The sequence below is a fragment of the Phyllobates terribilis genome, unplaced genomic scaffold (assembly GCF_046119375.1).
Source record: "Phyllobates terribilis strain yellow unplaced genomic scaffold, ASM4611937v1 Scaffold_5__5_contigs__length_657084704, whole genome shotgun sequence".
Taxonomy (NCBI): Eukaryota; Metazoa; Chordata; class Amphibia; order Anura; family Dendrobatidae; genus Phyllobates; species Phyllobates terribilis.
This window is the reverse complement of record NW_027362765.1, coordinates 577,054,222-577,071,076: the sequence shown is the minus strand read 5'-3', so window position 1 is coordinate 577,071,076 and position 16,855 is coordinate 577,054,222. Positions and strand designations below refer to the sequence as shown.

The following is a 16,855-nucleotide window of genomic DNA, read 5'->3' as shown; positions in this document are numbered from 1 at the left end:
TGTACTTCAGTGATGGGCTATACGTCAGTGATGGGTTATATTTCAGCAATGGCTTACTTCAGTAATGGGCTATACGGTCAGTGATGGACTATACGGTCAGTGATGGGTTATACTTCAATGATGGGCTATACTTCAGTGATGAGCTATACGGTCAATGATGGGTTAAACTTCAGTGATGGGTTATATGGTCAGTGATGGGCTGTACTTCAGTGATAGGCTATACGTCAATGATGGGCTATACGTCAGTGATGGGCTATACGTCAGTGATGGGCTATACTTCAGTGATGGGCTATACTTCATTGATGGGCTATACGGTCAGTGATGGGTTATGCTTCAGTGATGGGCTATACTTCAGTGATGGGCTATACGGTCAGTGATGGGCTTTACTCAGTGATGGGCTATACGGTCAATGATGGGCTTTACTCAGTGATGGGCTATACGGTCAGTGATGGGCTATACTTCATTGATGAGCTCTACTTCATTGATGAGCTATACTTCAGTGATGGGCTATACTTCAGTGATGGGCTATACTTCAGTGATGAGCTATACTTCAGTGATGAGCTATACTTCAGTGATGGGTTATACTTCCCTGATGGGCTATATTTCAGTGATGGGCTTTACGGTGAGTGATGGGTTATACTTCAGTGATGGGTTATACTTCAGTGATGGGCTATATTTTAGTGATGGATTATACGTCAGTGATGGGATATACTTCAGTGATGGGTTATATTTCAGTGATGGGCTATATGGTCAGTGAAGAGCTATACGGTCAGTGATGGGTTATACTTCAGCGATGGTTTATAATTCAGCTATGTGCTATACTTCAGTGATGGGCTATACTTCAGTGATGGGCTATACTTCAGTGATGGTCTATATGTCAGTGATGGGCTATATGTCAGTGATGGACTATACTTGAGTGATGAGCTATACTTCAGTAATGGGCTATACTTCAGTGATGGGCTATACTTCAGTGATGTGTTATACTTCAATGATGGGCTATACGGTCAGTGATGGGTTATACTTCAATGATGGGCTATACTTCATTGATGAGCTATACGGTCAATGTTGGGCTATACTTCAGTGATGGGCTATACGGTCAGTGATGGGCTATACTTCAGTTATGGGCTATACGTCAGTGAAGGGCTATACTTCAGTGATGGGCTATACGTCAGGGATGTGTTAAACTTCACTGATTGGCTGTACTTCAGTGATGGGCTATACCTCAGTGATGGGCTATACGTCAGGGATGTGTTAAACTTCACTGATGGGCTGTACTTCAATGATGGGCTATACGTCAGTGATGGGCTATACTCCAGTGATGGGCTATACTCCAGTGATGGGTTATACTCCAGTGATGGGTTATACTCCAGTGATGGGCTATACTTCAGTGATGGGCTATATGTCAGTGATGGGCTATATGTCAGTGATGGACTATACTTCAGTGATGAGCTATACCTCAGTGATGGGTTATACATCAGTGATTGGCTATACTTCAGCGATAGGTTATGCTTCAGTGATGGGTTATGCTTCAGTTATGGGCTATACTACACTGATGGGCTATATTTCAGTGATGCGTTATACTTCAGTGATGGGTTATACTTCAGTGATGGGCTATACTTCAGTGATGGTTTATACTTCAGCTATGGCCTATACTTCAGTGATGTGCTATTCTTCAATGATGGGTTACACTTCAGTAGTGGGCTATACTTCAGTAATGGGCTATGCTTCAGTGATGGGTTATACTTAAGTGATGGGTTATGCTTCAGTGATGGGCTATATTTTAGTGATGGGTTATACGTCAGTGAAGGGCTCTACTTCAGTGATGGGCTATACTTCAGTGATGATTTATATGATTTATACTTCAGCTATGGGCTATACTTCAGTGTTGGGCTATACTTCAGCGATAGGTTATGCTTCAGTGATGGGTTATACTTCAGTTATGGGTTGTACTTCAGTGATGGGTTATACTTCATTGATGGGCTATATTTTAGTGTCGGGTTATACGTCAGTGATGGGCTATACTTCAGTGATGGGTTGTACTTCAGTGATGGGCTATACTTCAATGATGGGTTATAATTCAGTGATGGGTTATACTTCAGTGATGAGCTATATGGTCTGTGATGAGCTATACGGTCAGTGATGGGTTATACTTCAGCGATAGTTTATAATTCAGCTATGGGCTATATTCAGTGATGGGCTATACTTCAGTGATGGGCTATACGGTCAGTGATGGGTTATACTTCTGCGATGGTTTATAATTCAGCTATGGGCTATATAATTCAGTGATGGGCTATACTTCAATGATGGGCTATACTTCAGTGACGGGCTATACGGTCAGTGATGGGCTGTACTTCAGTGATGGGCTATATGTCAGTGATGGGTTATACTTCAATGATGGGCTACACTTCTGTGATGAGCTATACAGTCAATGATGGGCTATACTTCAGTGATGGGCTATACGGTCAGTGATGGGATGTACTTCAGTGATGGGCTATACGTCAGTGATGGGTTATATTTCAGCAATGGCTTATAGTTCAGCTATGGGCTATTCTTCAGTGATGGGCTATACTTCAGTGATGGGCTATACGGTCAGTGATGGACTATACGGTCAGTGATGGGCTATACTTCAATGATGGGCTATACTTCAGGGATGAGCTATACGGTCAATGATGGGTTAAACTTCAGTGATGGGTTATATGGTCAGTGATGGGCTGTACTTCAGTGATAGGCTATACGTCAATGATGGGCTATACGTCAGTGATGGGCTATACGTCAGTGATGGGCTATACTTCAGTGATGGGCTTTATGTCAGTGATGGGCTATACTTCAGTGATTAGCTATACTTCAGTGGTGGGCTATACTTCAGTGATGGGCTATACTTCAGCGATAGGTTATGCTTCAGTGATGTGTTATACTTCAATTATGGGCTATACTTCAGTGCTGGGCTATACTTCAGTGATGGGCTATACTTCAGTGATGGGCTATACTTCAGTGATGGGCTATACTTCAGTGATGGGCTATACTTCATTGATGGGCTATAGTTCAGTGATGGGTTATACTTCAGTGATGGGTTATACTTCAGTGATGGGCTATACGGTCAGTGATGGGCTATACGGTCAGTAACATAGTAACATAGTTTTTAAGGTTGAAGGAAGACTAAGTCCATCTAGTTCAACCCATAGCCTAACATGTTGATCCAGAGGAAGGCAAAAAAAAAACATGTGGCAAACACTAAGCTCCACATTGGAGAAAAAAATTCCTTCCCGACTCCATACGACAATCAGACTAGTTCCCTGGTGAATCACTCATTACAACATCATGCGGCAACATCATGCGGCAGAGAGTTTCATAGTCTCACTGCTCTTACAGTAAAGAATCCCCATCTGTGATTATGATTAAACCTTCTTTCCTCCATACGTAGAAGATGCCCCCTTGTCCCCGTCTCTGGCCTCAGAGTAAAAAGATCAGTAGAAAGGTCTTTGTACTGTCCCCTCATATACTTGTACATAGTAATAAGATCACCCCTAAGCCTTCGTTTTTCCACAGTAAATAACCCCAAGTATAATAACCTGTCTTGGTATTGCAGACCCCCCAGTTCTCTAATAACCTTGGTCGCTCTTCTCTGCACCCTCTCTAGTTCAGCTATGTCTTTCTTATACACCGGAGACCCGAACTGTACACAGTATTCTAAGTGTGGTCGCACTAGTGACTTGCAAGTGATGGGTTATACTTCAGCAATGGTTTATAGTTCAGCTATGGGCTATACTTCAGTGATGGGCTATACTTCAGTGATGGGCTATACTGTCAGTGATGGGTTATACTTCAATGAGGGGCTATACTTCAGTGATGAGCTATACTGTCAATGATAGGCTATACTTCAGTGATGGGCTATACGGTCAGTGATGGGTGGTACTTCAGTGATGGGCTATACATCAGTGATGGGCTGTACTTCAGTGATGGGCTGTACTTCAGTGATGGGCTATATGTCAGTGATGGGCTATACTTCAGTGATGGGTTATACATCAGTGATGGGCTATTCGTCAGTGATGGGCTATACGTCAGTGATGGGCCATGCTTCAGTGATGGGCCATACGTCAGTGATGGGCTATACGTCAGTGATGCGTTATACTTCAGTGATGCGTTATACTTCAGTGATGGGCTATACGGTCAGTGATGGGCTATACGTCAGTGATGGGCTGTACTTCAGTGATGGGCTGTACTTCAGTGATGGGCTATACGTCAGTGATGGGCTATATATCAGTGATGGGCTATATGTCAGTGGTGAGCTATGCTTCAGTGATGGGCCATACGTCAGTGATGGGCTATACGTCAGTGATGGGCTATACGTCAGTGATGCGTTATACTTCAGTGATGAGCTATACTGTCAATGATAGGCTATACTTCAGTGATGGGCTATACGGTCAGTGATGGGTGGTACTTCAGTGATGGGCTATACATCAGTGATGGGCTGTACTTCAGTGATGGGCTGTACTTCAGTGATGGGCTATATGTCAGTGATGGGCTATACTTCAGTGATGGGTTATACATCAGTGATGGGCTATTCGTCAGTGATGGGCTATACGTCAGTGATGGGCCATGCTTCAGTGATGGGCCATACGTCAGTGATGGGCTATACGTCAGTGATGCGTTATACTTCAGTGATGCGTTATACTTCAGTGATGGGCTATACGGTCAGTGATGGGCTATACGTCAGTGATGGGCTGTACTTCAGTGATGGGCTGTACTTCAGTGATGGGCTATACGTCAGTGATGGGCTATATATCAGTGATGGGCTATATGTCAGTGGTGAGCTATGCTTCAGTGATGGGCCATACGTCAGTGATGGGCTATACGTCAGTGATGGGCTATACTTCAGTGATGCGTTATACTTCAGTGATGGGCTATACGGTCAGAGATGGGCTGTACTTCACTGATGGGCTATATGTTAGTGATGGGCTATACTTCAGTGATGCGTTATACTTCAGTGATGGGCTATACGGTCAGAGATGGGCTGTACTTCACTGATGGGCTATATGTTAGTGATGGGCTATACTTCAGTGATGCATTATACTTCAGTGATGGCTATAATTCAGTGATGGGCTATACTTCAGTGATGGGCTATACTTCAGTGATGCGTTATACTTCAGTGATGGGCTATACTTCATTGATGGGCTACACTTCAGCAATAGGTTATGCTTCAGTGATGAGCTATACTACAGTGATGCGTTATACTTCAGTGATGGGTTGTACGTCAGTATTGGGTTATATGACAGTGACGCGTTATGCATCAGTGATGGGCTCTACTTCAGTGATGGGCTATACTTCATTGATGGGCTATACTTCAGTGATGCGTTATACTTCAGTGATGGGTTATACTTTAGTGATGGGCTATAGTTCAGTGATGGGCTATACTTCAGCAATGGGTTATGCTTCAGTGATGGGTTATACTTCAGTTATGGGCTTTACTTCAGTGATGGGCTATACTTTAGTGATCCGTTATACTTCAGTGATGGGATATACTTCAGAGATGGGTTATACGTCAGAATTGGGTTATACGACAGTGATGCATTATATTTCAGTGATGGGCTATACCACAGTGATGGGCTATACTCCAGTGATGGGCTATACTCCAGTGATGGGCTATACGGCAGTGATAGGCTATACGACAGTGATGGGTTATACTTTAGTGATGGGATATACTTCAGTGATGGGTTATACTTCAGTGATGGGCTATACGTCAGTGATGGACTATATGTCAGTGATGGACTATACGGCAGTGATGGGTTATACTTCAGTGATGGGCTATACTTCAGTGATGGGCTATACGGTCAGTGATGGGTTATACTTCAATGATGGGCTACACTTCAGTGATGAGCTATACAGTCAATGATGGGCTATACTTCAGTGATGGGCTATACGGTCAGTGATGGGCTGTACTTCAGTGATGGGCTATACGTCAGTGATGGGTTATATTTCAGCAATGGTTTATAGTTCAGCTATGGGCTATACTTCAGTGATGGGCTATACGGTCAGTGATGGACTATACGGTCAGTGATGGGTTGTACTTCAAGGATGGGCTATACTTCAGTGATGAGCTATATGGTCAATGATGGGCTATACGTCAGGGATGGGTTATACTTTAGTGATGGGCTGTACTTCAGTGATCGGCTATACCTCAAATATGGGCTATACGTCAGTGATGGGCTATACGTCAGTGATGGGCTATATGTCAGTGATGGACTATACTTTAGTGATGAGCTGTACTTCTGTTATGGGCTATACTTCAGTGATGGGTTATACATCAGTGATGGGCTATACTTCCGTGATAGGTTATGCTTCATTGATGGGTTATACTTCTGTTATGGGTAATACCTCAGTGATGGGATATACTTCAGTGATGGGCTATATGGTGAGTGATGGGCTATACGGTGAGTGATGGGCTATACATCCGTGATGGGCTATACTTCAGTGATGGGCTTTATTTCAGTGATGGGCTATAATTCAGTGATGAGCTATACTTCAGTGGTGGGCTATACTTCAGTGATGGGCTATACTTTAATGATGGGCTATACTTCAGCGATAGGTTATGCTTCAGTGATGTGTTATACTTCAATTATGGGCTATACTTCAGTGATGGGCTATACTTCAGTGATGGGCTATACTTCAGTGGTGGGCTATACGGTCAGTGATGGGCTATACGGTCAGTGATGGGCTGTACTTCAGTGATGGGCTGTACTTCAGTGATGGGCTATACATCAGTGATGGGCTATACGTCAGTGGTGGGCTATGCTTCAATGATGGGCCATACGTCAGTGATGGGCTATAAGTCAGTGATGGGCTATACTTCAATGATGTGTTATACTTCAGTGATGGGCTATACGGTCAGTGATGGGCTGTACTTCACTGATGGGCTATACGTTAGTGATGGGCTATACTTCAGTGATGCATTATACTTCAGTGATGGGCTATACTTCAGTGATGGGCTATACTTCAGTGATGGGCTATATTTCAGTGATGCGTTATACTTCAGTGATGGGCTATACTTCATTGATGGGCTATACTTCAGCAATAGGTTATGCTTCAGTGATGAGCTATACTACAGTGATGCGTTATACTTCAGTGATGGGTTATACGTCAGTATTGGGTTATATGACAGTGATGCGTTATACATCAGTGATGGGCTATACTTCAGTGATTGGCTATACTTCAGTGATGGGCTATACTTCATTGATGCGTTATTCTTCAGTGATGGGTTATACTTTAGTGATGGGCTATACTTCAGTGATGGGTTATTCTTTAGTGATGGGCTATACTTCAGTGATGGGCTATACTTCAGCAATGGGTTATGCTTCAGTGATGGGTTATACTTCAGTTATGGGCTTTACTTCAGTGATGGGCTATACTTCAGTTATCCGTTATACTTCAGTGATGGGATATGCTTCAGAGATGGGTTATACGTCAGTATTGATTATACGACAGTGATGCGTTATATTTCAGTGATGGGCTATACCACAGTGATGGGCTATACGCCAGTGATGGGCTATACGGCAGTGATGGGCTATACGCAGTGATGGGTTATACTTTAGTGATGGGATATACTTCAGTGATGGGATATACTTCAGTGATCGGCTTTACTTCAGTGATGGGTTATACTTCAGTGATGGGCTATACGTCAGTGATGGACTATATGTCAGTGATGGACTATACGGCAGTGATGGGCTATACTTCAGTGATATGCTATACTTAAGTGATGGGTTATACTTCAGTGATTGGCTATACTTCATTGATGGGCTATGCGGTCAGTGATGGGCTACACTGTCAGTGATGAGTTATACGACATTTATGGGTTATACTTTAGTGATGGGATATACTTCAGTGATGTGTTATACTTCAGTGATGGGCTATACGTCAGTGATGGGCTATATGTCAGTGGTTGGCTATACGTCACTGATGTGCTATACTTCAGTGATTGGCTATACTTCAGTGATGGGCTTTGCGGTCAGTGATGAGCTATACTGTCAGTGATGAGCTATGCTTCAGTGATGGGCTATACTTCAGTGATGGGTTATTCGTAAGTTATGGGTTATACTTCAGTTTAACCGGTTCAGGACCGCCCACTGTACATAAACGTCGGCGCTGCCCGGGCTCTGTGCAGCGCCGACGTTTAAAAACGGTGGGTGGTCCCGCAGCGCTCAGGACCCCCAGGGTCCTGCTAGCGCTGCGGTACCGGTTCAGAGCGATAGCTCTGACATGTGGCATCATGGGGACCTGAATGGATCAGGTCCCCATGATGTTAACCTGTTCCTATCTTCTAGATGCCGCGATCCATAGCGATCGCGGCATTTAAAAGATAGCAACAGCTGGTGGTCGGCGATCGGGACCCCCCACATACCTCAGGAGCGGCGGGGATCCCGGTGCTGTGACCTCTGACATCATTGAGACCTGATTGGCTCAGGTCTCGATGATTTCAGCGTCACACCAGCCAATCAGAGAGATCACCAGGGAAGTTTGTTTTAGCAACAAACTTTCCCGGGCGATCTGCCTGATAAATACACTGTTTCTCCTCCGATCTCAGTGAGAGAGCAGAGGAGAAACAGTGTGACAAGAGCTGTGTCAGCCTTGCCACTGTGAAAGTAAAAAAAATAAAATAAAAAAGAAAGTAAGAGTTAGGGTTAGTGAGTCTGTCAGATCAGTCAGTCCTGTCAGATCAGTCCTGTCAGATCTGTCAGTCAGTCAGTCCTGTCAGATCTATCAGTCAGTCCTGTCAGATCAGTCAGTCAGTCCTGTCAGATCAGTCAGTCAGTCCTGTCAGATCTATCAGTCAGTCCTGTCAGATCAGTCAGTCAGTCCTGTCAGATCAGTCAGTCAGTCCTGTCAGATCTATCAGTCAGTCAGTCCTGTCAGATCAGTCAGTCAGTCCTGTCAGATCAGTCAGTCCTGTCAGATCTGTCAGTCAGTCTGTCCTGTCAGATCTGTCAGTCAGTCAGTCCTGTCAGATCTGTCAGTCAGTCAGTCCTGTCAGTCAGTCAGTCCTGTCAGATCTGTCAGTCAGTCAGTCCTGTCAGTCAGTCCTGTCAGATCTGTCAGTCAGTCAGTCCTGTCAGTCAGTCCTGTCAGATCAGTCCAGTCAGTCAGTCCTGTCAGATCTGTCAGTCAGTCAGTCCTGTCAGATCTGTCAGTCAGTCAGTCCTGTCAGATCAGTCAGTCAGTCCTGTCAGATCAGTCAGTCCTGTCAGGTCAGTCAGTCCTGTCAGATCAGTCCCGTCCGTTCAGTCCGGTCCGTTCAGTCCAGTCAAAAAATCTAAAAATAAAATGGCCCATCAGACTTATACCGCAGAGGAGGTGTATGCCCTGCTGTGTTCTGACACTGATGACAGCGCAATCTCAGATGGCGATGTGGATTTTGAGGGCTTTAGTAGCGGCGACACTGAGAGCTCAGAAATGAGCAGTGATTCTGGTCCATCCTCAAGCCCAAGGACCAGTACAGCAATAGGGGCAAATAGCGCTACTGGAGAAACGTCTCCAAATCAGGGAACACTGCCCAGTACAAGCGCTGTCCCTGCTACTAGTGAATTGGCGCACGCCAGTGTACAAGGGGCTTTGCCACATGATCTAGCATTTCCCAGATGGGAGGCTTCGGATTCGGCTGCTCCATTCAGCCCTGATTTCAACGCCACTCCTGGTATAAATGTGGAGGTGGAAGATTTTGGACCAATTCATTTTTTTAATTTGTTTTTTACAGACAGCTTGCTAGAGCATATTGTCGTGCAAACAAATTTATATGCATCCCAATTCATAAGCCAGAATCCCCGATCTTACTATGCTAGGGCATATTTATGGACACCAACTAATGTCCCGGAAATAAAAAAATTTTTAGGACTTACATTTGCCATGGGGCTTGTTAAAAAACCGAGCATTCGATCCTACTGGTCCAACCACCCTGTTCAAGCCACCCCTATGTTTTCAGTCATTCTGCCTAGGACCCGTTATGAAATGCTCATGCGGTTTTGGCATTTTAAAGACAATAGTCAATGCCTGCCCAGAAATGCCCCAGAACATGACAGGTTATATAAAATTAGACCCATCATTGAAAATTTGTCAGAAAAATTCTTAAGCCTCTACACCCCAACACAAAATATTTCTATAGATGAGTCCCTTGTAAAATTCAAAGGAAGACTGCACCTCAAGCAATTTATCCCATCTAAAAGGGCAAGGTTTGGAATAAAGATCTATAAAATGTGCGAAAGTTCAACCGGATACACATCCGCTTTCCGCATATATGAGGGGAAAGACAGCCAACTAAACCCACCAGGATGCCCTACTTATCTGGGGACATCTGGAAAAATTGTTTGGGAGCTGATAAGTCCATTTTTTCAAAAAGGCTACAATCTATATGTGGACAATTATTACACCAGCATACCCCTATTTAAAAGTCTGGTTGAACACAACATCGGGGCTTGTGGGACCATCCGTAAAAACCGTCAGGGGTTTCCACAACCATTGGTCAACCAAAAGTTCCAAAAGGGGCAGTCAGGGGCTGTACGCAACGGAGAGCTGCTTGCCCTGAAATATAGGGATAAGAGGGATATTTTTGTCCTCAGCTCGATCCACACAGATGCCACAAGGGCCACTGTAGAACTAGGATCCACCACTCCGAAGCAAAAACCTGTGTCAGTCATTGACTACAACAAACACATGGGGGGTGTGGACCTTGCAGACCAGGTTCTACAGCCATACCAGGTATCAAGAAAGTCCTATACCTGGTATAAAAAGTTGGTTATCTATTTGTTTCAGGTGGCCACATACAATTCTTTTGTGTTGTACAAAAAAGCAGGAAATTCAGATCCTTTTCTTGATTATCAAGAAAAGGTCATTGAAAATCTTGTCTTTCAAAGTGTTAGCCCCGCTCATCCATTAGAATCTGAGGATGTGAAAAGACTCACTGAGCGACATTTTATTGCACTTATTCCAGCAACGGAAACAAGAAGGAACCCCCAGAAAAGATGTCGTGTATGTACTAAGAGAGGAATGAGGCCTGATACCCGCTACTATTGCCCACAATGCCCATCATTGCCAGCCTTATGCGTCACTGACTGCTTTAAAATCTACCACACAGAACCACGTTTTTAAACTGTAAAAATGTATCCCAATTTGTCATTCAAACATTTGGTTCATTTAGTGAATGACATATTCGAGTAGAGCTCACTTAATTTCCAGGGGGGGTTCTCCAGAATCTAAACCTTCCATTGCGTGCTTGTTTCTGGAAATCATCCATCGAGTTAAAATGGTCACTAAACCCATAGATGAATTCCCAGAGGGGTGTCATTTCCAAAATGGGGTCACTTCAGGGGCGATTCTTTAGCTCTGGTACTCTGAAAAGTGCCAGAACAGCATAATCCCCCCTGAAGTGACCCCATTATGGAAATGACACCTCTGTGGGAATTTATCTATGGGTTTAGTGACCATTTACCTACTTATTTTCCCACCACTAGATTAATTTATACAGAGGAGTAGATTGTAAAATTCGGTCACTTGTTGTGGGTTTCCTCTGTTTAGGCACCTCAGGGGCTCTCCAAATGCAACATGGCGTCCGCTATCCATTCCAGTCAAATTTCCATTCCAAAAGTCAAATGGCGCTCCTTACCTTCCGAGCCATGCCGTGCACCCAAACAGTGGCTTTGCACCACATATGGGGTATCAGCGTGCTCAGGAGAAATTGCACAACACATTTTGGGGTCCATTTTTTCTGGCTGCCCTTGTGAAAATTAAAAATTTGAGGCTAAAGTAGCAGTTTTGTGTTAAAAATGTGTTTTTTTATTTTCACCCTTCAACATTATAAAATTGTGTGAAGCCCCTGGGGGTTCAAGGTGCTCACCACACATCTAGATAAGTTCCTTGAGGGGTCTAGTTTCCAAAATGGGGTGACTTGTTGGGGGTTTCCTCTGTTTAGGCACCTCAGGGGCTCTCCAAATGCAACATGGCGTCCGCTATCGATTCCAGTCAAATTTCCATTCCAAAAGTCAAATGGCGCTCCTTACCTTCCGAGCCATGCCGTGCGCCCAAACAGTGGCTTTGCACCACATATGGGGTATCAGCGTGCTCAGGAGAAATTGCACAACACATTTTGGGGTCCATTTTTTCTGGCTGCCCTTGTGAAAATTAAAAATTTGAGGCTAAAGTAGCAGTTTTGTGATAAAAATGTGTTTTTTTATTTTCACCCTTCAACATTATAAAATTGTGTGAAGCCCCTGGGGGTTCAAGGTGCTCACCACACATCTAGATAAGTTCCTTGAGGGGTCTAGTTTCCAAAATGGGGTGACTTGTTGGGGGTTTCCTCTGTTTAGGCACCTCAGGGGCTCTCCAAATGCAACATGGCGTCCGCTATCGATTCCAGTCAAATTTCCATTCCAAAAGTCTAATGGCGCTCCTTACCTTCCGAGCCATGCCGTGCGCCCAAACAGTGGCTTTGCACCACATATGGGGTATCAGCGTGCTCAGGAGAAATTGCACAACACATTTTGGGGTCCATTTTTTCTGGCTGCCCTTGTGAAAATTAAAAATTTGAGGCTAAAGTAGCAGTTTTGTGATAAAAATGTGTTTTTTTATTTTCACCCTTCAACATTATAAAATTGTGTGAAGCCCCTGGGGGTTCAAGGTGCTCACCACACATCTAGATAAGTTCCTTGAGGGGTCTAGTTTCCAAAATGGGGTGACTTGTTGGGGGTTTCCTCTGTTTAGGCACCTCAGGGGCTCTCCAAATGCAACATGGCGTCCGCTATCGATTCCAGTCAAATTTCCATTCCAAAAGTCAAATGGCGCTCCTTACCTTCCGAGCCATGCCGTGCGCCCAAACAGTGGCTTTGCACCACATATGGGGTATCAGCGTGCTCAGGAGAAATTGCACAACACATTTTGGGGTCCATTTTTTCTGGCTGCCCTTGTGAAAATTAAAAATTTGAGGCTAAAGTAGCAGTTTTGTGAAAAAAAGTTAAATGTTCATTGTTTTCTTCCACATTCCAAAAATTCCTGTGAAGCACCTGAAGGGTTAATAAACTTCTTGAATGTGGTTTGAAGCACCTTGAGGGGTGCAGTTTTTAGAATGGTATCACTTTTGGGTATTTTCTGTCATAAAGGCTCCTCAAAGTCACTTCAAATAAGATGTGGTCCCTAAAAAAATGTTTTTGTAAATTTTGTTGTAAAAATGAGAAATCGCTGGTCAACTTTTAACCCTTATAGCTCCCTAACAGAAAAAAATTTTGGTTCCAAAATTGTGCTGATGTGAAGTAGACATGTGGGAAATGTTATTCATTAACTCTTTTGTGTGACATATCGCTCTGATTTCAGGGCTTAAAAATTCAAAGTTTGAAAATTGCAAAATTTTCAAAATTTTCGCCAAATTTCCGATTTTTTCACAAATAAACGCAAGTGATATCGAAGAAATTTTACCACAATCATGAAGTACAATATGTCACGAAAAAACAATCTCAGAATCAGGGGGATCCATTGAAGCGTTCCAGAGTAATTACCTCATAAAGTGACAGTGGTCAGAATTGAAAAAATTGGCCCGGTCACGAAGGCAAAAACAGGCTCTGGCGCGAAGTGGTTAAATTGCTGCCTTACAGCTTGCTCTGACTTTATGTAAATGTGTATTTTGGGTTTCATTTCCATTGATAGTGTTGTTGCCTCAAGAGTTCAGCTAAGTGTTCCAGCTTCTTTTTCCCTTAGTGAAAATTACATTTGTAGGTTAATTGGCTTCCTATGCAATTACACATGTTCCTGGGGTAGGTAAATTAGAGGTGAATTTGGGTTCAATGAACAAGCCAATTTCAGCACAGCGTTATTGCCCAGCACTATGTTTTACAGTGAGATAGTTAGGGGATGCCACTTTCTATGCTATATAAGGTTATATTATAATGATCTTTTCTTTGAACAACAATAACATATTGCCTATTGAAGGATGGTGGTGGGAAACTACGTGGCAAGTACCAAGCATTTACATCAAGTACTACAGTGACCATTAATGTGGAAGATGTACAAGACTCACCACCAGTGTTTGTAGGAACGCCATACTATGGTTATGTCTATGAGGACACTATACTGGTAAAGTATCTCCTTCTCCCAGACTTAAGTAATATTCATTTTAGCAAAATGTTTCTTTTGCTCTGCTTGTGTTTCGGAGCAACGTAAACTTTTATTAACCTAAATAATCCCAATGTAAATAATCTCAATGTAAATAATCCCAATGTAACCTAAATAATCCCAATGTAAATAATCTCAATGTAAATAATCCCAATGTAACCTAAATAACCCCAATGTGTAAATAATCCCAATGTAAATAATCCCAATGTAACCTAAATAATCCCAATGTAAATAATCCCAATGTAAATAATCCCAATGTAAAAGTTCTATTTTTTATTTTAAAAAGTAAATTAAGCAAGTATTCATCTCCAGTCGTCAGGTACATGTATGTCAGTGAGTAAATATAAATCTCATTTTAATACCTAAAAGAATATTTATTATTTTCTTAGGGATCAGAAATTATTACTGTGATTGCTTTTGATGGAGACAGAGGAAATCCCAACAGTATTCAGTATTCTCTTCTGGATGGTAAGTAATAGTTGTGGCCATTTTCATACAGCAATAAAAGAACACCTTTAGGAAAGCATCATGGAGCACATATGTGGTTCCTCAAAATACTTTCCAAGGAAATCATGCTCCAGTTCTCAAAACTGGCTAAGAGATGGCACAAGCCACTGGGGCCAGTGACTGTGGTGGTAATGTAGTCATGACATTACAGCTGTAGCTAGTTAACAAAGCTTGGAGCAGCGGCAGGGAGGCAGCGCTGGAGAAGGAGTAAAGTGGGTGTAGCCGAGATTTTTTCATCATCTACACCCTATGAATAAAATCAATTATGCCGGATAACCCCTTTACACTACGTTGCATGCCGTGAGAGTCAGGGGTCCAATGTTTTCATTATATTGTATGTATGCTCCACAGACCTCTGCTACAGATTGGCAGGATTTTCCCTATGAGCAATAATAGAGATTTGCTAACCACTACAACAATACTCAAAAACAGTTTAATCTTTGTAACTAAAGAATATTATAATGACCCAACACATTTTTGCCATTTTTAACAGGATCTGATGGAGCTTTTGACATCAACAATGTTACTGGTGCTGTCACTGTCATTAAAAATCCCAATGAACTGAAGAAAGAGGTATATGAGTTGAAGATCCAGGTACAGAGACTGCATTATATTTTAATTAAAATGAACTCCTAATTTTGGTGTTCTTACCACAATAGGTTATAATGCCAAGCGGATGGCATGGGCACAAAAGCTGCACCCATACCATCAGCAGATGGTGTAATATACAGCCAACCTTCCAATACAATGCCCAGGATCAGATTTCCCATCAATCTTACATGTCAAATTTGCGATTGAGCACAGCATTTACTAAGGGATTTCATAAATGGAGAGTATTATTGTGGGGTACCAATAATGAGATTTGCATGGCCCTTGGGGACCTGACAAAGGTCCCTCCTATTAGGCGTGATATGGCTTAAAGGTGTCATTATGTTTTTTTCTACTGAGAGCAGAATGAAGTAGGGGCAGAGACCCTGATTCCAGAAATATATCACTTACTTTATTGAGTCCAGCAGTTTTGGTTAAGAACTGTTTTTTTCTGCTGCAGATCTACCAGTTCTCTGAATGCTGAGCCCTGTATAACCCTGCCCAAACCACTGATTGACAGATTTTTGTATACACTGTGCATAGACAGAAAGCTACTAATCAGTAGTAAGGGCAGGGTTATACAGAGCAGGGGGACTGCATGGAACAAGACAACAAGTCTCCTAGTAATTATCTCCTGCTGATAATACACTGATTTTATTAAAACTACCACAAGCAGCCAAGTAAGTGACACATCCCTGGAATCAGGTTCTCTCCCCATGCGTCATGCGGCTCTCAGATTAAATAGCAAACGCCTCCTGACAAATTCCCATTAAGATTAAATCCATCATTATAGAGCAATTTTTAAATGTTACAAAATCCTTCTAAAATAAACTGGAGTCACAACACAACAGCATTAGTCTAAGGCCATGTTCACACATTCAGTATTTGGTCAGTAGTTTTCATCAGTATTTGTAAGTCAAAATACTGAACATGTGAACATAGCCTAAGGCTCAATTTAGAAGCTGCTAGTTCCTTCTACCATAAATCGCATGTCGCGTTGGACAATATGGGACCCAATCTATAATCTGTAAGAATTTTTCAAAAATAGAAATGTTCATAGTTTATTTTTATCAATTAACAAAATGCAAAGTAAATGAACAAAATCTAAATCAAAACACTATTTGATGTAAACTAATCACAGATCCTTGCACAAATGATTTTGTCACTTGATGTAACCAATCAAACGCGTCCCTGATGGTATTGTATGATGGATAAAGTATCTGTCTATATTTCTGATCATTGAGGACACCAAGAAATGGGCAATGTTCAGAACCGTAGACACAATGGTCAGCTAAGGAGACAAAGCAGGTGAATGACACATCACTTACTTGCCTTTGAAATTGGAAAATGTCCAGCAGTGCCATCAGCTGACAACTGGCAGCAACCATTGTGACTCACCTACACCCACCTACTGCTTAGAGAAGTCTGGTTAAAAGTGGTTTACATTGAAGAATTTGGATCAAAAAACATAAAATTTGTATGCAAAAAAAGCAAATTACTCTGGACTGATGAGTTATTATATGTGAATTATCTGGCTGTAACAAAAGTCAGTTTTTCTGCCAAAGAGCTGGAGACTGGTAAAATTCATGTCTGCAGGCAAAAGAGGAGCATAGTGGACAGG

At 42.6% G+C, this 16,855-nt stretch overlaps 1 protein-coding gene across 2 annotated transcripts in view; it reads left to right on the top strand.

The window, feature by feature from the left end:
• The window catches only part of CDHR1 (cadherin related family member 1), a 230,466-nt gene that overhangs the window by 100,906 nt on the left and 112,705 nt on the right, over positions 1-16,855 (top strand). For both annotated transcript variants that reach the window (XM_073685967.1, XM_073685968.1), the window contains exons 8-10: positions 13,957-14,100; positions 14,529-14,607; positions 15,140-15,240. In XM_073685967.1, the coding sequence (XP_073542068.1) occupies positions 13,957-14,100; positions 14,529-14,607; positions 15,140-15,240 (324 nt within the window). The remainder of the gene's footprint in view (positions 1-13,956; positions 14,101-14,528; positions 14,608-15,139; positions 15,241-16,855) is intronic.